Below are 20,137 nucleotides of genomic sequence, written 5' to 3'. Positions count from 1 at the left end.
TGCCGAGTCCGAATGGCCTGTCCTAGGACACCACTTGCAGATATGTTTCACATGGCTGAAATTCTTAGAAAATGTCGCCAACATTACTGAGGGGTATTACGGTTACTCCCTTCAATTGTTATCATGTTAACCAGCCAGACGGATGGACATGGCAATATCGGCTCAAAATTGTAGAAAATTGAATTGGTTTTAACGTGTATGGGGTCTAAAACCATTCAGATTCAGTCATTGTTTACAGTATCGAAGGCCATCGGTAGGCCAGGAGCCGTCACGTCCTGCTCTGTTTCAGACCTTAACTGATACGGCATGTAATGCTGTTGTAGTACCCGTACTTTTTCCGGAATCCATGCTGACGTTGGGCAACTGGGAAACAGTTTCTCGTGGTGGGGAGAAATAGTGCCTATAGAACATAGATGGCCAGCATAAAAAAGGTAGCATTACAATTCCTTGTTTGAGCAGAGTTTGTCTGTAAAAATAATGGTGGTGGTCTTGTGTCTACTGCAAATTTCGTAGGCAGCAATGTCTTGTCCATCAAGGCTCAAGAATCTTTGCCACTGGCGACAGAAAGGAATTAAGCCTGTACGATTTTCCTCCGCTGGTATCCTTGTTTGGTTATTGAAGCCAACCTACGCAGCCAACGTGCCAATGCAACATCACTCAAAGTGAATGTTGGTTGTTCCTCCTCAGCTGAGAGGGCCCTATAAGACGAATCGCACTCTTCTTCGCCCCATCACTCTCGGGGTGCTCTATAAACGTTCTTCAGAACTGTCACGGTCACGCCATTGAAAGTAAGAGCGTATTTTCATCCTTCTTTCCTGGATTCGAGAGATATTTAACCTTTGCATACAATTTATTCAATCCTGCACCAATTCCAAACTTAGGAGAAGAGTACTGAAACACGTTTATCGGCGGTTTTCTACAAGAAAAAAAAAACAAATCATTGGTCGCCATTCTGTAATAATGCAAATCTGAAGAAGTTCGACAATGTCCAATATATAACACACCGAGACAAAATATGAGCATAGGACACTCATTTTGAAAGGGTATTGGACGTATATAAAAATGATGCTTGTTGTTGTTGTAGCAACGAAAAAATTTTAATTTATGTATGGTGTACAGTTATCCCATTTTGGTTCTTCTGTAGCCAGATTAAAAAATCTGCAACCTGGAATGGCTGCGTCTGTAATAGAGTGACAGGAGAGTGGAGTTAGCTGGGCAATGAAACAAATGCAACGTGGCCTGTAGTCCCAATCCTCATGCAGGGCATATGTTGGGCATCCTGCTGTCAATTCCGGCTCAATACGAATTGAGGCTAATACCACTCGGGTTTGCCAACATCTTGTTGTGATGCACAGTTAATATCTTCGCTCTTGGGTCTTCAGGGTTCGTGTGACTAAGCTCATCACGCTCATTTGCTAGTCCCGTTGCCTCTGCTGGAAAATTCGGTCAAATTTCAGGTATTCGACCAGAAAGTATGTAGCGAGTGGCTGCAGTTGTGATAATGTTCCGGAAAATTCTATAATTTACCGGAGTGAATGAATGAAGTTTTAATTGGCAAATTTGTTTATAAGATTTCCATGGTTCAGAAAAAAGCGCCGGTCAGAGATCAGCGATCATGATGAGTATTGAAGTCCTCAAGCACCAGACCAGTTATTGCCCTCAAATAGCGAACTAGCCATATTACTCAAAGCACAGCTAGTCATCGAAGGTATGTAGACATTAAGCAACTCTACCTGGGCAGTCCCAAACTTTACTACTACCCCCACTCATTCCATGTATGGGACAGACTGGTGTATATGGAAGGCAAGTTATACTATTCGGCTTTTTGTACGATCCTTTAGCAAAACGTTGTAACCATTTCATCGTTGCAAACTACATGTTATGGTGGCCTTTGTTTCCTGGATCGGGGCGATCATGATATACCGTAGACTTTAAAAGCCTACTATTTCGCAGACTTTGTTTAGGGATAGTTGCAATTGAATTGTAGGAATGATGCATTTTCAGGCCGCTGAACAACAACATGTGACGTTAGATTCTGAATTTATTGCTGTGTGCATCGTATTCTGACCACGAAAATGTATCTGACGACAATGCATCTGACACCGTACTGGATCGACCCGAAACCACACAACATCCATGTTCCGGCCAGCGGCGGTCATCTCAGTGTACATACATATGTTTGTATTTGTATCGATTTTTTGTACTGGGAGCAGCATATCCCGGGATGCCTGCTCCGGATTCCTTTGGTACGTGCCGGGACGGGGGAAAATCTAGGACCAATATATTTGTGCTCGGTTTGTCACATCCGCATCTTCACCCATATCCAACCTTCGGTGAGATGCAGCAGATGTCAGGAGTGGATGCATATAAGAGGTTGCTCTGGACTTCTCCATGTGAGGGACAATGTTGCTGCAAGCTGTGTGAACACTGGCGCCAGCGAGTCGTCGTCTGACTACGAAACTCCCCCACTAGCCGTTGTTGTTCCAATCCCAGAAAATTCATCCTTTTTGCAATTTAATTGCAATGGACTCCGAGGAAATAGCGGAAAAAGTTCAACTGCAGTTTACAGCGTTGCGGTAGTTACAAGGTACTGGGGAAGGATCGCACTAGAAGTGGAGGTGGGGGATTAGCTTTCATAGTGCCTGAGCCTGATCCGTACATGGAATGTATGGGGGTAGCACTTCGGCGTTAGTAGCACTTAGGTGTTAGGTTCCGAACATTTTCGAACTTTTGTTGGGGAGATACCGGAAGGAGTGGACCTATATAACACATCATTACTGAGGGGTATTTTGCCACCGTTGAAAATTGTGATGTTGATTGCCCGGGGAATCGAACCTACGACCTTTAGCGAACAAGGCGGGTGTGCATTCTATTGTGCCACGGTAGCACCCACATTGTAACTTGGCACAGGCCTTAAAAGTGGCATGCGTACTTCCCTGTTGTCAGACTTGTCAACCATGACGGCCCATATGAGCTCTTTTAAGGGTTTTTGATATGTTTTTCTTCTGAAGTGGATTTAGCTCGGTATTTTGGCTTTTCAAGGGGTAGAAAACCTCCACCTCAAAATGAAGGGACTTTCCAAGGAATAAACCTTAATGTAGAGGAAGAGCTTAGTACTTTCATAAACCAAAGGAAATTAATTGTTCCTATTTGCCACAATACAGTTCGTGGTGGAGGATATATAAATTTCGTCCCGGACGAACATAACGTCGTTCTAACCTGTTTCCAACACTCCTATTTTTCTTGAGAAAATACGTTTTCTTCTCTACAATTGTTTTTGTGTGCTGGGTATTGGTACTGATTGTTAGGTAGCCTTGTATGCTGCATTCTTCTCTTCGATAGCAGCATGCATCTCACCCGAAAGTATGTACGGTACTAGATTAGATTTTGTTGTGACGTTTCTTCCATTCAATGTCGCTAGCTCGTCAGGTAACACCAGGAGAGATCGGTGAAATGTAAAAGGGACCAATATATATCTTGAGCACATTAACCTCACCAGTCTCCTCCTTGGACTACAACATGATAGCACGGAATGTTGAGAGTTAGAAAGGTCTGCAAAATCTGGATCTCACAACAGCTTTAATTGGGCGCCATAATAAATTGTTTTCAATATTTCTTCAGATCTCAAAGATTTTATTAAAGCATCATTGATTGCATTTTGCAAAATAAGAAGCTACAAGAAGCCGATACGGCTTGATCTTAGAGCAAAATTTCAAGGTAAATTAAGTTATATTAGGGTATTTAAAAAATTCTAACTAAATTAAATGCCACTTAAATACTTGAATCTCCACAGCAAAAAGGGAAGAAGAAAAATGTTGACTTGTTGGCGCGCAATTGTAGCCAATGTTTTTGATTGGAGACAAACATTTCCGAGGGTAATTGAGTCTCCTGGGGAGCCGCGTCACCATCACCAGCTGGAAATTTCGGAAAAATTACATATGGATAGATTAATAAAATTTCTTTTAGAAATCCCCCTCCCATGACAGACTTACTTGTTTTCTTGTCAAATGTTGGCGATTGGGAAATGGCAATTATATCCTCGGGTTTCCTGAGAAGAATTTTACCCACACCCTTACACATGCGCAGCACCTCATGATTACTTAACTTTTCCAAATGCAATTGTTCCAGCAGTGGACAACTTAAAATCCATTCTCGTACATCATCGAAATCGTTGAGCAGCCGTACCGCTCCATTAACACTAAATCGTATGTGACGCTGATAAATGTAATCCAACCAAGCTTCACAAATAATTTTTAAAATCAGCTTCAGTATGACAACATCTTTGGTAGCCTTTATACACGGCAGCATTATTTGATCCAGAACATAGCCGACATATTCACTGGATTTTTCATTGTCATACGAATTACGTTGCCAATAGGAGCCGGCGGGAAAGCATAGCGTGAAATTTGCCAAACTTAGGATACGACAAACATCGGAAAGGACTTGAACACATTCATCGGTGGTTTTCTGCAAATAAAGAGAAAAGGGAATAATTGGACGCTAAATAGGAAATTATGCTAATCTTAAGAAGTGTAGAAAATTCCCTTAAGTTCAGGGAGAATCATATAATCACAAGAACTCTATTTTGACAGTATAATGGGTATTGTAACTATCAATCCCACACTGGCCGTTTCGATGCACCTTATTGACTCGGAGAAACGTTCTCGACCTCTTAAAAAGCAATAGGCCGGTCTGTGGTAAGCTATGCGGCGCCAGCGTGGTATGCAAAGATTAGCGCTACGCAGTGGAAAAATATTCAAACCTGCCAGAATGCCGTCCTGAGGACACCAGGGAGGCATCTTCATGAGGAGGCGAAGATTTTACCTGTGTATAAGCAAGACAATATGAAGTTCCTTCTTCGGTGTTATCGTCATGAGCATCTATGTCACAATCTTGTGAACAGGCTTCCCCATCCAGGCAAGTCGGGAGAGATCTTCATTAACGGGAATATGTAGATCAACAAGATTTTCAGGTAGTCTTGATAGCATTGACACTGATACAGTTGTGTAGGCAGCTCAAAGAAATGGCGTGTGAATGCAGCACTCGGATACGACGCCCATCCATCGGAGCAGAATAACTCCAGCTGCCAAGGCATATACGAATGGTTTTAGCACAATTATTATTCACATGTTGATTGGGACCGCATGATATGTTGCACATTTTTTACTGTCCACTAACCTGCTTCCCGATCCTTTATGGACACAGCCGGTCAGGGTTGTAGAATTATTGAGTATGAACAAAGAAGAACCATTTAACTTAAACCTATACAATAAGATTGTAACTATCTAAAAATATGTATTGTTGTTGCTACCATATTTACCATTATATGGTATCAGGTAACAATATCTATGTCGATTTATGTACCCAGCAAAGCAATTGTCGGATTCAGAACCGTCTGTAGTGCGACTCTCTAAGACATTTTTGGAGTTACCGACAAAATCGGTAAAATTAAAATGTTTGTAATTTCGGTAATTAACGATATTATTAGTAAGTTATGGACCAATAAAAAGTAGTCTCAAAGTTCTACCGGTAGCAACAGTGTTGTCAACGTTTATTTTTTGAACTTTTCATTCATAATTTTTCGCTTTAATGTTACCGTTTTTTGTCGGTAACTCAAAAAATGAGTTAGCGAATCGCACTACTGAACAATCGTTTCGATTTCTATTCGAGGCTGTAAGGAATTTTATCAACCAGATTTAGTTCGGATTTTGGAGAAATGATCACAGGAAAATAAATATCCCTTCCGAATTTCCCAAGGATTTCGTTCCGAAATTATGCAATCCAATTATGCTTAAAAAATGATCACAGCGTCAATATTCCTTTTCTGGGTGAATATAATTTTTTTTCAAGAATCGCCCTTTCAAAACTTACCTTTAATTTGTCGATATTAGCATTTATCTCACATATCAATTTTGTGCGCAAGGCAACACACACCAACATCAGGATATCAGTTAAATCGGCAGTTAATTTTGGCAGTTTAAAATTGGTGAATGCTTGCAGACATAACCTCACATCATTTTCCAATATTTGAAAGAAACGATCCATTTTCCATTCGTTGCAAAGTTTTTTGCATTCTTCTTTAACCCAGAGGCGCATGCTGTGGACCGAGTGATCTGTAAAAGCAAACAAACTGTTAAACAGAAGTTTCAAGATTTCATGTTCCAACTTACCTATTCTATGAAGTATTGGAATTTGTTCGGAAACGGGTAGCAAACTGGAATTGCTGAAGTCGGAATTTTGAAAATAATTATTACTCAAATTAATTAGATTTGTAAAAATGGCAATCCAAACAGTTCCGGTGGCGGTACCAAATTGCTGCAAGGAGGAACATAATTTTAAATAATTTTCCACAAAATATGAAATTTCAGTGAACTTACATTCTTCGGCGATTGTTTATATTCTTCGAGAAATTGTTCCACAGTGCCCGTTTGTGCCGTTGCCGATATCAGAGTCAGACGAAATAAACGATCCCACAAATTGTTGCTAACAAAATTTGTTAAAATCTCACCAATACCCTGCAGTGTGGAATAAACTGGTTCGGGAATATCTGAAAGGGGAAGTGCAGGACATTCGTAACTTTTTACATTTCATAAGCCACCACCGTTCATACCTCTGACATTATGTAAATACAACCAATTGCGTATTGAGTCAACATGGGTTAGCGAATAGCATGAAATCGGTGTATCGATCCACCATAGAATAATGTGATCCAATATTATACCAACATAGGACCACATGAGGCGCATACCACGCAACACATACTCATGTAAATCATCGTGATTGCATTGACCTGTGAAGGGAAAGATTTGTGAAAATAGTGAACACATTTTATTTAAAAAATCCTCGATTTTTAGTAATTTAAAAATATCATAAAAGATCCCACATATATTGTTGTTGTAGCAAGGCACAATCAACATGCTGGACATTTGTTGGGTATATTGTTGTTACTTCCATCCCAATGAGAATTGAGGATTAATGGTGCTAAAACTATTCGTGTTTGTTTTGGCAGCTCTCGTTCTTCGGTTGTGATGGATGGGGTTGGTTTCCTAGTACGGCATTCAGCTATCTAATCCTGTATAATAGGCTCGTTGATCTAGAGGTTCTCGTTTGTACCTTTCGACCTCTCTCTAGAACATGAAGATCTCTCCTGACGTGAATGAGTGGGGGAAACCTGTCCACAAGACTGTGACAGAGATGCTCATGGCGATAACACCCAAGCGGATACTACATCGACAACAGCTTATTGAACTGATGCTTCGGTGAAATATTTGCCACCGGTGGGCGGTGTCATGAGGATGCCCATGTTGCAATCTTCAAGGCTGCATTGGCATAACCTCTATATAACGCTCAACTATTTTGAGGTATTTAAATTTACGACTTTATGTTCTCGAGGGTAAAAACCTTATTTTAAAGGAATGGAAAACATTTCGAAAAGTGCTCGGTAAACTTAACAAGTAAAAAAGTATCAGTCGGCTTTGCCGACAGAGATATACCCTCAGCCTGTGTATATTGAAACAATTTTTCCCAAAAAACCGCATGTATTTAGGGGGTTTTAAAAATTTTGCGCGTTTGAACCGACAAAAATGTTGATTAGGATTAAAGATCAAAAGTATTGGGGAGGAGATACTAAAAAGATACCATAGGGGTTTTTACACCCTTCGGGCTGTTTGCTCAAGAAGTATGGACTTGCCCCTAAAAAACCTTTTACCTTCGTAATTGAGGCAGCGAATGCAAGTTGCTTCAACAAAAATCAAAGTGATTCGGGAGCAGGTCTTAAAGTAAACTTATCCGAAATTTTGTGTGGGAGGTACCGGATGGAGTGGACGAATATAGCCCATATTTGAACCTGATCTATATCTGGTAGATATATTAGGATGTGTAATTCGGCCACTCCCTTCAAGAGTTACCGTACGAACAATTTACCGAACATTTTTGAACTTTTGTGGGGAAGGCACCTGAAGGAGTGGACCGATATGGCTTATCTTCGAACTTAAACTATGTTTGGAAAAAATATTACTAAGACCAAATTTTGGACCGAATCGGCAGACCCGTTCGAGAGTCATCTTGAGCTCCAACCATCTCACGGTGGCATAGGGTTTTTTTGCAACTTTCAGGCTATTTTCTCAGGAAGTATGGACTTGCCCCTGATGAAACTTATACCGGCGTATGGGGGGCAGTGAATACAAGTTGCTAAAGCAAAAATCAAAGACATTTGAGAGATGACCCTAAACTGAACTTTTCCGAAATTTTGTGTGGGAGGTACCCGAAGGAGTGGATCGATTGAGTCCATATTGAAATCTTATCTAAGTCTGGTACATGTTTCACGATGGGCAAAGTATGGACCAAATCGTTTACTCCCTTCAAGAGTTATCGTGCGCACAATTTTTCCGAACATTTTCGAACTTTTGTGGGGGAGTTACCGGAAGGAGTGGACTGATATAGCTCATCTTCGAACTTAAACTAAGTTTGAACAAAACGAAAGCCAAAATTTGAACCGAATCGGTTCATCCGTTCGAGAGTTATCGTGCGCACCAGCCAGCTACACAGACGGACGGACATTGCTCAATCGACTCCAAATTGTCTGAAACACATTTCGTCCAAACATACTTGGGGTCTAAAATCATTATTTCGATGAGACACATTTTGCCCGTATGAAAATGTATATACCCTCGATAGCATAAATGCTGAGGGTATAAAAATGGAGATTCAAATGCGGATTCTTGGTAGCTGACGCTCCTCAGCTGCGATAGATGGGGGATGTTCTCCGAGCACCGCATTCACACCATAATTGTTTATGGCATCTGCTACTGGATCTGTGTGAATGCTATTTAAACCAGCTTGATGGGCTTGTTGATCTGAAAGTTCTCTCTTGTAACGTTGGGCCTCTCTCTCTCTAGATCATGAAATCCCTGCTGACATGCCTGGCTGTGGGGGTGCTATCCACCATATGGTGATTAGGATGACTCTCTCACGTCTCATAGTGTTGCTGGAATAATCCCTGCCTCCTCATGTATATGGTCCACTGAAGACATGACGAGGCACCCTGTTGCAGTTCTCAGGGGGGCATTCTGACAGGTTTTATTATTTTTCCCATCACGTTGCACTTTTATTCGCGGACCACACTGTCGCCGAATAGCTTCTTATAGACCGACCTATCGCGTTATATGTGGTCAACAAGGTTTCTTTATCTGCACTCCAAGTGCTGCCGGCTAGGGACTAGAGAATCTTGTTCCTGCATCTCAACTTGTGGCAGATTAAACATGCTATCAAATGTAACTCCTAGAATCTTGAGGTAGTTGGTGATCTGATTCTGCTACCATCAACCATGACATTCAACATAGTGGACGTAGATTTAGATCTGCCGTCTGGAGAAATCACCCCACATTGGGGAACTCCCTGTTTCAATCCACGGGGCTTGGGCGTCAAACTTGGTCAGAGGGTGGTCTCTTCGATGTCTCAAACAGCGTGGAGTGCTTGACAGTGTAAAATGCTTTTGACATACGCCACCACCACTGTTCTATGAGACGGCTTGATTTGCTTGAGTCCTTGAATAATATATATAGATATGGCGAGCTGTTGTTGTGCTGTGGTACTTACAGAACCAATGCAATTGATAGTATTTCTAACGCTGGAGAAGAGTAGCGGGACCACCCTGCCTAATTTCCAGACTTCGGGATCGATGTGGGTGGCTAGCGACAGGTTGAGAACTTTAGTGAGATAGTTCACTCCCGGCTCATTCAGCCGTTTCTGACCCAAGGGTGTTTGTCGTGAGCAAATTCTCACACAGATGTGGGTGCCTTAGCATCTGTGGTCGAAGGTACAACGACATGGACACAAGGGGGAAGTTCATACTCGACCCAGCTTTCAGATACAGGTAGCGACTCAGACTCCGAATGCGATAACGAAAGCAACAAAAAATGCAACCGTCATGGAAAACCCAAATACGAAGAAGGTTCACACGATGGTAGACAAAGTAAGCGACAGTATTGCAAAGCTCACAACACGCAAAAAACAGCTGTCTGGGACTCAACGACGCAAGTTCAAAAAGCAACAGACAATCAAAAAGGCTATACCGCAGGATGCTCAAAAGGGGATCACGAACACTCCCTTCACTTCTTCGGAAGTGGGAAAGACAAAAAAGAAAAAGAGCTCCACATCTTCAAATGTTTCGAGTGCACCGCGTAAAGAACCACGCAAAGGAGACAACAACATCGTCCATCAAGCGGAGATTCGGGCGATTGCAGAGTGTCTGAACTAGCTTAATGCAAACACGAGACCAACCACTGTAAACATCCTTACGACCCGTAAAAATGCAATCGAAGCAATAACATTCGGGATAGTAAAATCAAAAATTGTCTTGGATTGTATAAAATCGATCAGCAACTATTCTCAGCATGGCTCGGTTCGTATAATATGGGTACGGGGTCATGCGGGGAACAGAGGTAATGAAAAAGCAAGTTCTCTGGCAAGATATGGAAGGGAATTAGCAACAATAAACTTAGAGAGCCACTAAATGCCTTAGGCTTACAGGTGGCCTCACAGCTCATCTGGGTTTACAAGCTAATCTGCTCAAAATTAAATGTGGAGATAAAAGCATATGCAGCACATGCGGAGAAGACGACGAAATATTGGAACATTTTCTCTGCCAATGTCCCGCTTTTGCAAACATCAAATCCAAGTTTTTATGGAACGACACTATCATTAACCAAATAATGGTAAATGACCTGAAATAATTAAAGGATTTTGTTAGGAGCACAGAATTCCTTAAGTAAAATACGAAGTAACGTCGCCAAACGTAACTGAGGTCCTATCTTCTTATTTTTAGGGGTCGAGAGTGACTTAACCGTCGGCCAAAATTCACTTATTCCCGTTCAAATGTTGTAACTCTTCAGATGATTTAACAACCGAATAATCTGTTAACTTCCAGTTTCAACTCCCTGACTCTGGGGTTAGCACGACGAAGCTCATTACACTCATTTGCTAAATCCGTCGCCTCTGCTGGGAAATTCTTACTGTGGGTGGTCGACAAATAGGTATATGGCAAGTGGCTGCAGCAGTGATGGTGTCTCGGAACGTCCTTTATACTACCCGAACATCAGAAAGGTTAGGCAGATCTCTTAAGGGGTGATTAGTGAACTCTCTGAAACTAGGTCTATTAGCTTTCCCGTGACTGATGAAAGTGCGACGTTCAGAGGTGATGAAATAGGGCGGTCTGTTGATAGATACAATTATGAGGAGATTGTCGGATTTAAGAGAAACGACGGATTGCCCGGATACGTAATTTGTCAGTCTATAAACTTGAAGTGTAGCTATTTATCGCCGGGATGTATACGTTCAGCCACTCTACCTGAACGGTTCCACTCCATTACCCAGCAAAAATGCCCATTACAAAACCCCCTACTAACCCCTTATTTTTACAAATGCATGTGGCTCGAAATAAGTAGTTATTTTTAAATGAGTAGTCACGAGCTTGTCCTTGTGATCCAGAGTAAATGGTAATTATCGAAAGGAATGGCTGACATTAGTAATCGTAATATTTTCCTCATACTTAAATCAGCTTCAAAGATAGACTATATTGGACAACTCATTCGCACTTTAGGGGCTCTTCGAAAACTCCTATTTGCAAGTAGTTCATACTTCCTAACATGTGGACCGAAAGATCTCAAAAATCCTACTATGGCTATCGAGCCCACTCGAAAGCAGTGACTGTCAATCTTAGATCAATCCTCCTTCCATCAGGAAGCCTCTCAACAAAAGTTCAACACTCTTTGCGTGTTTTGAAATTTTAATAGAGATTCGATCTTGTGTCATGACATGACTGCGACAGTATAATTTTTTTCTATAGGTATATGGCTGGACATTAGGCCGGGGCGATTTGAAAACCTTAATGAGCCCTTCGCGTTTCTGATTCCTGGGGTTGAACTGAGCAAAAAAGTCTACTGGACCATATGTCTACGATGAAAATCGAGCCTCCCGATTTTGACTTTAAATTTTTTATCTAAGTTTTTTTGACATCTTGGCATATAACAGCCAATCCACTGAGATTTTCGAGCCAACACAAAGACAAAACTTGTAGCCAAGACAGTAATTAAGAACTCTCTAATACATCGCAAAAGCATTGGAACGCTTTTTCAGGCAGTTTTGGTCTTGAGAAGGTGCAAACTTATCGGAAAATGTCGATAAATGGCACTGTGCTACAAAAGTTGACCAGAAAAATATTCAAGAGTTCTGATGCAAAATTATATCGTGTTGGGATCCATGGACAACGATAATGCCTTTATTTCGTTTGGGTCACTTCGTTTTATTTTTTTTATAACGGTAAAAGTAGTGAAAATCTGGGTTTCTTACATTTTCAAATTTAAACGGGCATATCTTATTTTTTCCATAACGGATTTCTTTTGATCCTTCTTCCTTTTAAAGGGGTGAATAATGTCTTTTGAATAAGCTATTATTGTTTTAAATCGGTTAACAAATGGCTAAGTTATAGTGGTTTATGTCTGAAAAACCCCACAAAACAGCTATAAAGGAATTTCTCATAATTTTCAAAAATATAATGTTTTTTTGTTTTGTTCAATATTTATTTTGAAAATTATGAAAAATTCCTTTATAGGTTTTTTGTGGGGTTTTTCAGGCATAAACCACTATAACTTAGCCATTTGTTATTCAAAAGACATTATTCACCCCTTTAAAAGAAAGAAGGATCAAAAGAAATCCGTTGTGGAAAAAATAAGATATGCCCGTCTAAATTTGAAAATGTAAGAAACCCAGATTTTCACTACTTTTACCGTTATAAAAAAATAAAACGAAGTGACCCAAACGAAATAAAGGCATTGTCGTTGTCCATGGATCCCAACACGATATAATTTTGCATCAGAACACTTGAATATTTTTCGGGTCAAATTTTGTAGCACAATGTCATTTATCAACATTTTCCGAAAAGTTTGCACATTCTTAAGGCCAAAACTGCCTGAAGGAGCGTTCCAATGCTTTTGCGATGTATTAGAGAGTTTTCAATTACTGTCTTGGCTACAATGTTTGTCTTTGTGTTGGATCGAAAATCTCAATGGTTTAGCTGTTATATGGCAAAATATCCAAAAAACGTCAATAAAAAACATAAAGTCAAAATCGGGAGGCTCGATTTTTACGGTAGATATATGGTCCAGTGGACTTTTTTGCTCAGTTCAATCCCAGGAATCAGAAACGCGAAGGGCTCATTAAGGTTTTTTTTCCTTCCACACAAATCGCCCCACCCTACTGGGCATACTTCAATATTTGGCACCACATTTTCATGCAACTTCCTCTCAAAAGAGGGAATTTAATTTGTTATTTATTTATTTGTATAACTCCTGTACAATAAGACTTTAGTATTTTAGATTATAGTACAGGAACACATATGTATATTCTGTACTATAATCTAAAAGACCCAAGTCTTGTCGTAAAGGAGTTATACAAATCTTTGGCAATATTGTAGCCCTAAACTAGGAGAACTTATCTTCTGAACAGACCACATAAGAGAAACTCCATCTAGGGCATCAAAATCGATAAAATATAGAAAATTTTACATAATCGCTGAAATTCTGGTCAGTATCAGCTAAACTATTGGGAGTTGAACCAAGTAAACCTTTGCAAAAATCTTCCAAATAAAGTTCTCAGCAATTCTTCAGATCATTCTGAAACTCTACTTACTTACTTAGCTGGCCCATTACAGAACATTTGTTCCATAGACCGAACTAAGAAAAGATCTCCAATTCTCTCTCTATTCTTTGGCCTGTCAATTCTGCGTGCACCGCCATGTGGCTTGAATTTATACGCCTTTTTAGCGGGTTCATCATCACTCATTCTTATTATATGGCCTAGCCAACGCAATCGCTGCATCTCGATACGTTTAACTATATTGATGTCGTTGTGTAGCAGATACGACGTCCATATTCACCGTCAACGCAGATTGGTCCGTAGATCTTTCGAAGAATTTTTCTCTCAAACACGCCAAGCACTGCCTTATCTGCTTGCGCAAGTACCCAGGCTTCGGAACCATACATCAGCACGGGTAGTATCAGTGTTTTGTAAAGCGTTATTTTTGTTTGACGAGTTGTGGCTTTGTTTTTAAAGTGCTTACTTAAGCCAAAGTAGCATCTGTTGGCCAATACAATTCTTCCTTTTATTTCACAACTGATGTCCTTTGTTGTGTTTACGGCGGTGCCGAGGTATACGAAGTCTTTTTCTACCTCAAAATTATAGGATCCAACTTCAACAGTTGGTCCGATCTCAATGGACGCATTGCGCGTCGACACCATCAACTTGGTCTTCTCGCCGTTTACCGCCAAACCCACTTTAGCAGATTCTTCTTCGACCTTCATAAAGGTATCAGTTACTTCTTTTACTGATCGTCCCATGATGTCTATATCATCAGCATAAGCAAGTAACATGTGACTATTGGTGTAGATTGTGCCACTTCTTTTGACGTTTGCCTCTCGTAAAACCTTTTCTAGCAGGATGTTGAAAAGATCACACGAAAGGCTGTATCCTTGCCTGAAACCTCTTTTGGTACAAAACTCTTCGGAGAGCTTCTTTCCTATTTTAACTGAAGATCTTGTGTCACTTAGAGTCATTTTACAAAGCCGAATGAGCTTTGCGGGGATACCAATTTCAGACTTCTCCAGGATTTGCCGCAGGGTAAATATCTGGTCAATGATGGATCATTGGTATGATCCAATTATTTCGTTGACCATGGGCTATAGTCGTTCGCACAATATCCCTGACACGATCTTGTAGGCAATAGGGAGTAGACTTATGCCCCTATAGTTAGAGCATACAGTCTGATCTCCCTTCTTGTGGACTGGGCACAGGATACTCAGGTTCCAATCGTCGGGTACTAGTTCTTCCTGCCAGATGGTCCTAACTAGCTGATGAATACACCTTATCAGCGTGTCGCCTCCGGATTGAATCTGTGGTATCTTCGTCGACTTTGCTACTATTGGATACCAACAGTTTGGAAAAATGCTTTTTTCATATCCTTAGCACACTATCTGTATCAGTTACCAGATTACCTTGCTGGTCTCTACAGTAGGATGTGCCAGTTCCAAAGCCATCAGTTTGTAGTTTCACTCTTTGGTAAAATTTTCGGAATTCATTTTGTCTCCTGTACATCTCGATTTGTTCACACTCCCGCTTTTGCATCTCTCTCTTTTTCCTGCGGAAAAGACGTTTCTCCTCTCTCCTTTTCTCCCGATACCTCACTCGTGCGCTACGCGTTGCTACTGATTGTAAAGTAGCCCTATATGCCGCATTTTTCTCTTCAGTAGCAGCACGACACTCCTGGTCATACCATGGATTCCTTGGTGGAGGACTCTGGTATCCAAGTACTGATTTTGCGGCTGTTTGCATGAAGTGGGCAATATTTTGCCATTGTCCTGATATGTTATCGGGACGAGGAGTGCTTTGAATAAGCAGTTGGGTCAGTTGAGTGGTATATGCTGTGGTTATCTGTTGTGATTGCAGCTTACCGATGTCCAACTTCCGTGTTTGCACATCGAAACGAACGTACATCCATGATTTGATTTCTTGTTCTTTGATCTGGCGACACCCAGATGCCTTATGAATATCGAGATGCTTAAATCTGGTACTGCTAACTAATATGTTTCTTGCAGCTGCAAAGACTATCAGCCTCATACCATTGTCAGATGTTTCACTGTGGAGACTGAATTTCCCGACTGTTGGGCCAAAGATATTCTCCTTTCCAATTTTGACATTAAAATCGCCTAGTATAATTTTAATGTCATGGGCAGGGCAACAGTCGTAAGTTTCTTCTAAGGGTTCGTAAAATATATCTTTGGTCTGTTCTTCCTTGTCTTCAGTTCCAGCATGAGCGCAAATAAAGCTGATGTTGAAGAATTTTGCTTTTAATCGAATTGCAGCGAGTCTTTCATTCACTGGGGTGAAGCTGGAGACCAGATGTTTTAACCTCCGACTATCTACAAATCCACAACCAAACTCATGCTTTCTGTCATGGCAGCTATAATACAGTGCGTCACCTTTAGGTGTTGTTGTGACGCCTTTTCCGTTTCATCATATTTCCTGTATGTCGGTCTTGTACTTTTCAAGTACATCTGCCAATGCGTAAACTGCACCTTCTCTATAAAGAGTGCGAACATTCCAGGTGAAGATTCGCATATCATGGACCTTAAAACTTTTGCGGGGTTCGTTTTTCTTTTCTTTCGTATGTAAGTTGTGTATTACATTCCAGCGAATAATCTTCCAAAAGAAAACATTAAGAAAAAATTAACGGTTTTGGAGATATGGTGTAAAATCTATACAAAATATGGATATTTTCGATATTTTATAAAATTTGAGGTAATGAATGTAGTTTTTCGAGTTCATTATTTCTCCAAATATTTTATTCTTGTAGTTATCTACAAATTTTCTTCAGAGGTCAGATGAAGATTCACATAGGTTTCAAAGTTATAGCCCAGATTTTTTTTAAAACGTCAATATTTAACCTTGTTTAGATGGGGCCATAAAATCCAAGCTGGATCTGCACAACAAAACCCAACTAGGGGTTTTGTCGTTTGGGTCTATACTTTCAAAAAAAAAAAAAAATCCTCAGCTCAAACTGTTTGCACAAGATTACCTTAAAAATGTTGCACAGTGTAATCAAATCCATTATTATCCATGGTGTCGTATGGAACGTGACAGTACTCATACGACCTATAGAACCTTTTTCCTTATGATTAATTTCATTCGCCCAAATACGATGCAAATTACAATGAAAATTGGATCATAGACCCGACATAAATATCTGATCTAATTATAGACTAACATTATTCTTATCCTTCTTACCAAATATTGTGGGGCAGATGTCAAAGGCCTTCTCAATAAATTGGGCCACAAAACTTCTTTCATTTTGGAGGAAAAAATCAATATGTTTGCTGCGCAATGTTACTGAGGTGCCGCGCTGTGATGCGCCATTTACATGCACCATCTCCGGATTCATTGCCAGCGCGGCATAGTCATGATTATTTTCATTCAAATACTGCTGAAATTCTCCATCTCCGGTTAAATTCAGTGTTAAAATTCTCAATATTTCTATGCTGGAACAATTCGATTCGTTGGCCGTGTCGCGCCAAGCCTCCTGTTCGCCCATATTAAAGAGGCCGAACATTAGATCCAATGAATTCTGTTCGATGCGTTGCTGGGAGGCTAACTGAGAATAAATTTTCGCATTTTGAGCAACAAATTTAAGAGTCTTCGCCGAAAAAGTATCTCACCTGTAAAACATGTGCAAAATCTATCGACTTATAAGGCAGTAGTAGGGCTGGATACATATTGCTACAAATGTTGGCATTTAGCTGTTCATCTTCCGGTTTCTTGGATTCTCCATTTTCTTCACCATCCGTTACCGTCATAGGTTTTCGACATTTATTATACAGTTGAGTAATTTGTAGGGCCCAGTTCATCCACACCTCCGAATGCAGAGATTTTTTCAAGAGATAATTAACCTGCAAGGAGAAATAAACAGAGAAAAGCTAATTCTTAAGATTTTTTTTCTAAAGGAAAATTTCGAGATTCATCCTGGCTGAATAGAATTTTCTATGGGAAAATTTTAATTCAGCCTGGCTGAATAGAATTTTCTATGGGAAAATTTCAATTCAGCCTGGCTGAATAGAATTTTCTATGGGAAAATTTCAATTCAGCCTGGCTGAATAGAATTTTCTAAGGGAAATTTTCAATTCAGCCTGGCTGAATAGAATTTTCTATGGGAAAATTTCAATTCAGCCTGGCTGAATAGAATTTCCGATAGGAAATTTTCAATTCAGCCTGGCTGAATAGAATTTCCGATAGGAAATTTTCAATTCAGCCTGGCTGAATAGAATTTCCGATAGGAAATTTTCAATTCAGCCTGGCTGAATAGAATTTCCGATAGGAAATTTTCAATTCAGCCTGGCTGAATAGAATTTCCGATAGGAAATTTTCAATTCAGCCTGGCTGAATAGAATTTCCGATAGGAAATTTTCAATTCAGCCTGGCTGAATAGAATTTCCGATAGGAAATTTTCAATTCAGCCTGGCTGAATAGAATTTCCGATAGGAAAATTTCAATTCAGCCTGGCTGAATAGAATTTCCGATAGGAAAATTTCAATTCAGCCTGGCTGAATAGAATTTCCGATAGGAAAATTTCAATTCAGCCTGGCTGAATAGAATTTCCGATAGGAAAATTTCAATTCAGCCTGGCTGAATAGAATTTCCGATAGGAAAATTTCAATTCAGCCTGGCTGAATAGAATTTCCGATAGGAAAATTTCAATTCAGCCTGGCTGAATAGAATTTCCGATAGGAAAATTTCAATTCAGCCTGGCTGAATAGAATTTCCGATAGGAAAATTTCAATTCAGCCTGGCTGAATAGAATTTCCGATAGGAAAATTTCAATTCAGCCTGGCTGAATAGAATTTCCGATAGGAAAATTTCAATTCAGCCTGGCTGAATAGAATTTCCGATAGGAAAATTTCAATTCAGCCTGGCTGAATAGAATTTCCGATAGGAAAATTTCAATTCAGCCTGGCTGAATAGAATTTCCGATAGGAAAATTTCAATTCAGCCTGGCTGAATAGAATTTCCGATAGGAAAATTTCAATTCAGCCTGGCTGAATAGAATTTCCGATAGGAAAATTTCAATTCAGCCTGGCTGAATAGAATTTCCGATAGGAAAATTTCAATTCAGCCTGGCTGAATAGAATTTCCGATAGGAAAATTTCAATTCAGCCTGGCTGAATAGAATTTCCAATAGGAAAATTTCAATTCAGCCTGGGTGAATAGAATTTCCGATAGGAAAATTTCAATTCAGCCTGGGTGAATAGAATTTCCGATAGGAAATTTTCAATTCAGCCTGGCTGAATAGAATTTCCGATAGGAAATTTTCAATTCAGCCTGTCTGAATAGAATTTCCCATAGGAAATTTTCAATTCAGCCTGGCTGAATGGAATTTTCTTATTGGTTTTCTTTTTTGCCTTACCGTTTTCTTAAGCACAAATGTCAGCTGGCAAAATCTCCGATCATTTAATTCCATAATAATGCGAAATTTTTGCATTAGCAAAGCATTATAGGGGCTGCGTTTGATTTTCTTTGAAAGGGATTGAAAGTCTTTGTTCGTTGATTGATCCTTTAAACTCCAATATAACTCCACAATCCGTTCACATTCCTCCAGTAGGGTGTCCTTAAAACAACAAAGTAAAGTTTGAATTACGAAACAAATCTCATTACAGTGACAGAGCCTCTTACATGCTCACTATAGATGTCCACCTTGACATCGATAACCAAACGTTTGGTAATTCTTCTAAGGTCATTGCCCAATTTCGAAAGCTCCGCAAAGGTTTGCATTGGTTGCGATTTATTTCGACAATACCATTTTGGTGTGGAACTCATTGTTTTAGAATATTTTCCGTTTCAATTGCGTTTAGTTGGTTGTGTGAGTTCCTTGTTTATCCTCCTTTTTCCCGTTTTTCTTCAATTTTTTGCAATTTTTATGATGGTCGTTTGGTTTCGGTTAACTGATAAATAACAGGAAAACCAATAAATATTGGAACCTATCAGCAGCACATGTTCCGTTTCTTTTTATTTTTCGTGTAAAAATTTGTGAAATCAATTTTGCAGTAGAAGAAGGATGAGTGGCTGTTATATTTTGTTGTCTATTTTTGTGATTTGAAAATATTTATTTGTTTACCTTAGCAACGCTTTGTGTAGCAGAAACAGTAGCAGCAGCTTACCATAGTTACATATATGCCACTATTTAGGGAAGGATCAACAACCTGGAAATGTGATAGGCATAATGAAGAACGTTTTAGACTTATGTCTGTTGTTGCATTGTGAAATCGTTGAAAGATATATCTGCTTAAGATGTCGGGCTATTGATAAGAAAGCTATAGCCTTATGGCCATATGCACCCATTTTGGGGAACACATTCAATGACATCTTCTAGTATTGTTTTTGTAGTATAGTCTTCCTCGCTACAACTGTACCCAGCAGAATGTTTACAGCTAAATAGTACTTGAATCATGAGCCCAATGTTGTTGTAACAGTATTTGACATATTTGTATGATCGTTTTCCTGCTTAATCTGGCTCTGGGTCTATCTCCAGTTATATGAA

At 39.8% G+C, this 20,137-nt stretch overlaps 1 protein-coding gene across 1 annotated transcript; it reads right to left on the bottom strand.

Moving 5' to 3' along the window:
• Window positions 1-3,745: 3,745 nt before the first annotated feature.
• On the bottom strand, window positions 3,746-19,665 carry LOC141390755 (uncharacterized). The gene is made up of 10 exons (XM_073963713.1): window positions 19,273-19,665; window positions 19,007-19,207; window positions 17,265-17,495; window positions 16,837-17,200; window positions 6,611-6,790; window positions 6,378-6,547; window positions 6,171-6,315; window positions 5,872-6,113; window positions 3,993-4,467; window positions 3,746-3,914 (listed from the first exon to the last, which is right to left on the bottom strand). Exons 1-10 carry the CDS (start codon window positions 19,414-19,416, stop codon window positions 3,772-3,774), a joined length of 2,295 nt encoding a protein of 764 aa, XP_073819814.1. The 5' UTR covers window positions 19,417-19,665; the 3' UTR covers window positions 3,746-3,771.
• Window positions 19,666-20,137: the final 472 nt, after the last annotated feature.

The sequence above is a fragment of the Musca autumnalis genome, unplaced genomic scaffold (assembly GCF_047663935.1).
Source record: "Musca autumnalis isolate F117 unplaced genomic scaffold, ASM4766393v1 scaffold_1, whole genome shotgun sequence".
Lineage (NCBI taxonomy): Eukaryota > Metazoa > Arthropoda > Insecta > Diptera > Muscidae > Musca > Musca autumnalis.
The sequence above is the reverse complement of the archived record's forward strand: the minus strand, read 5'-3'. Positions and strand labels throughout refer to the sequence as shown.

Coding starts and splice junctions, on each gene's coding strand:
- LOC141390755 (XM_073963713.1), bottom strand. CDS start 19,416: ATGAGTTCCACACCAAAATGGTATTGTCGAAATAAATCGCAACCAATG. Junction 17,496..19,006: donor CATTTGTGCTTAAGAAAACG/GTAAGGCAAAAA, acceptor TTCTCCTTGCAG/GTTAATTATCTCTTGAAAAA. Junction 6,548..6,610: donor GTATTTACATAATGTCAGAG/GTATGAACGGTG, acceptor TTCCCCTTTCAG/ATATTCCCGAACCAGTTTAT.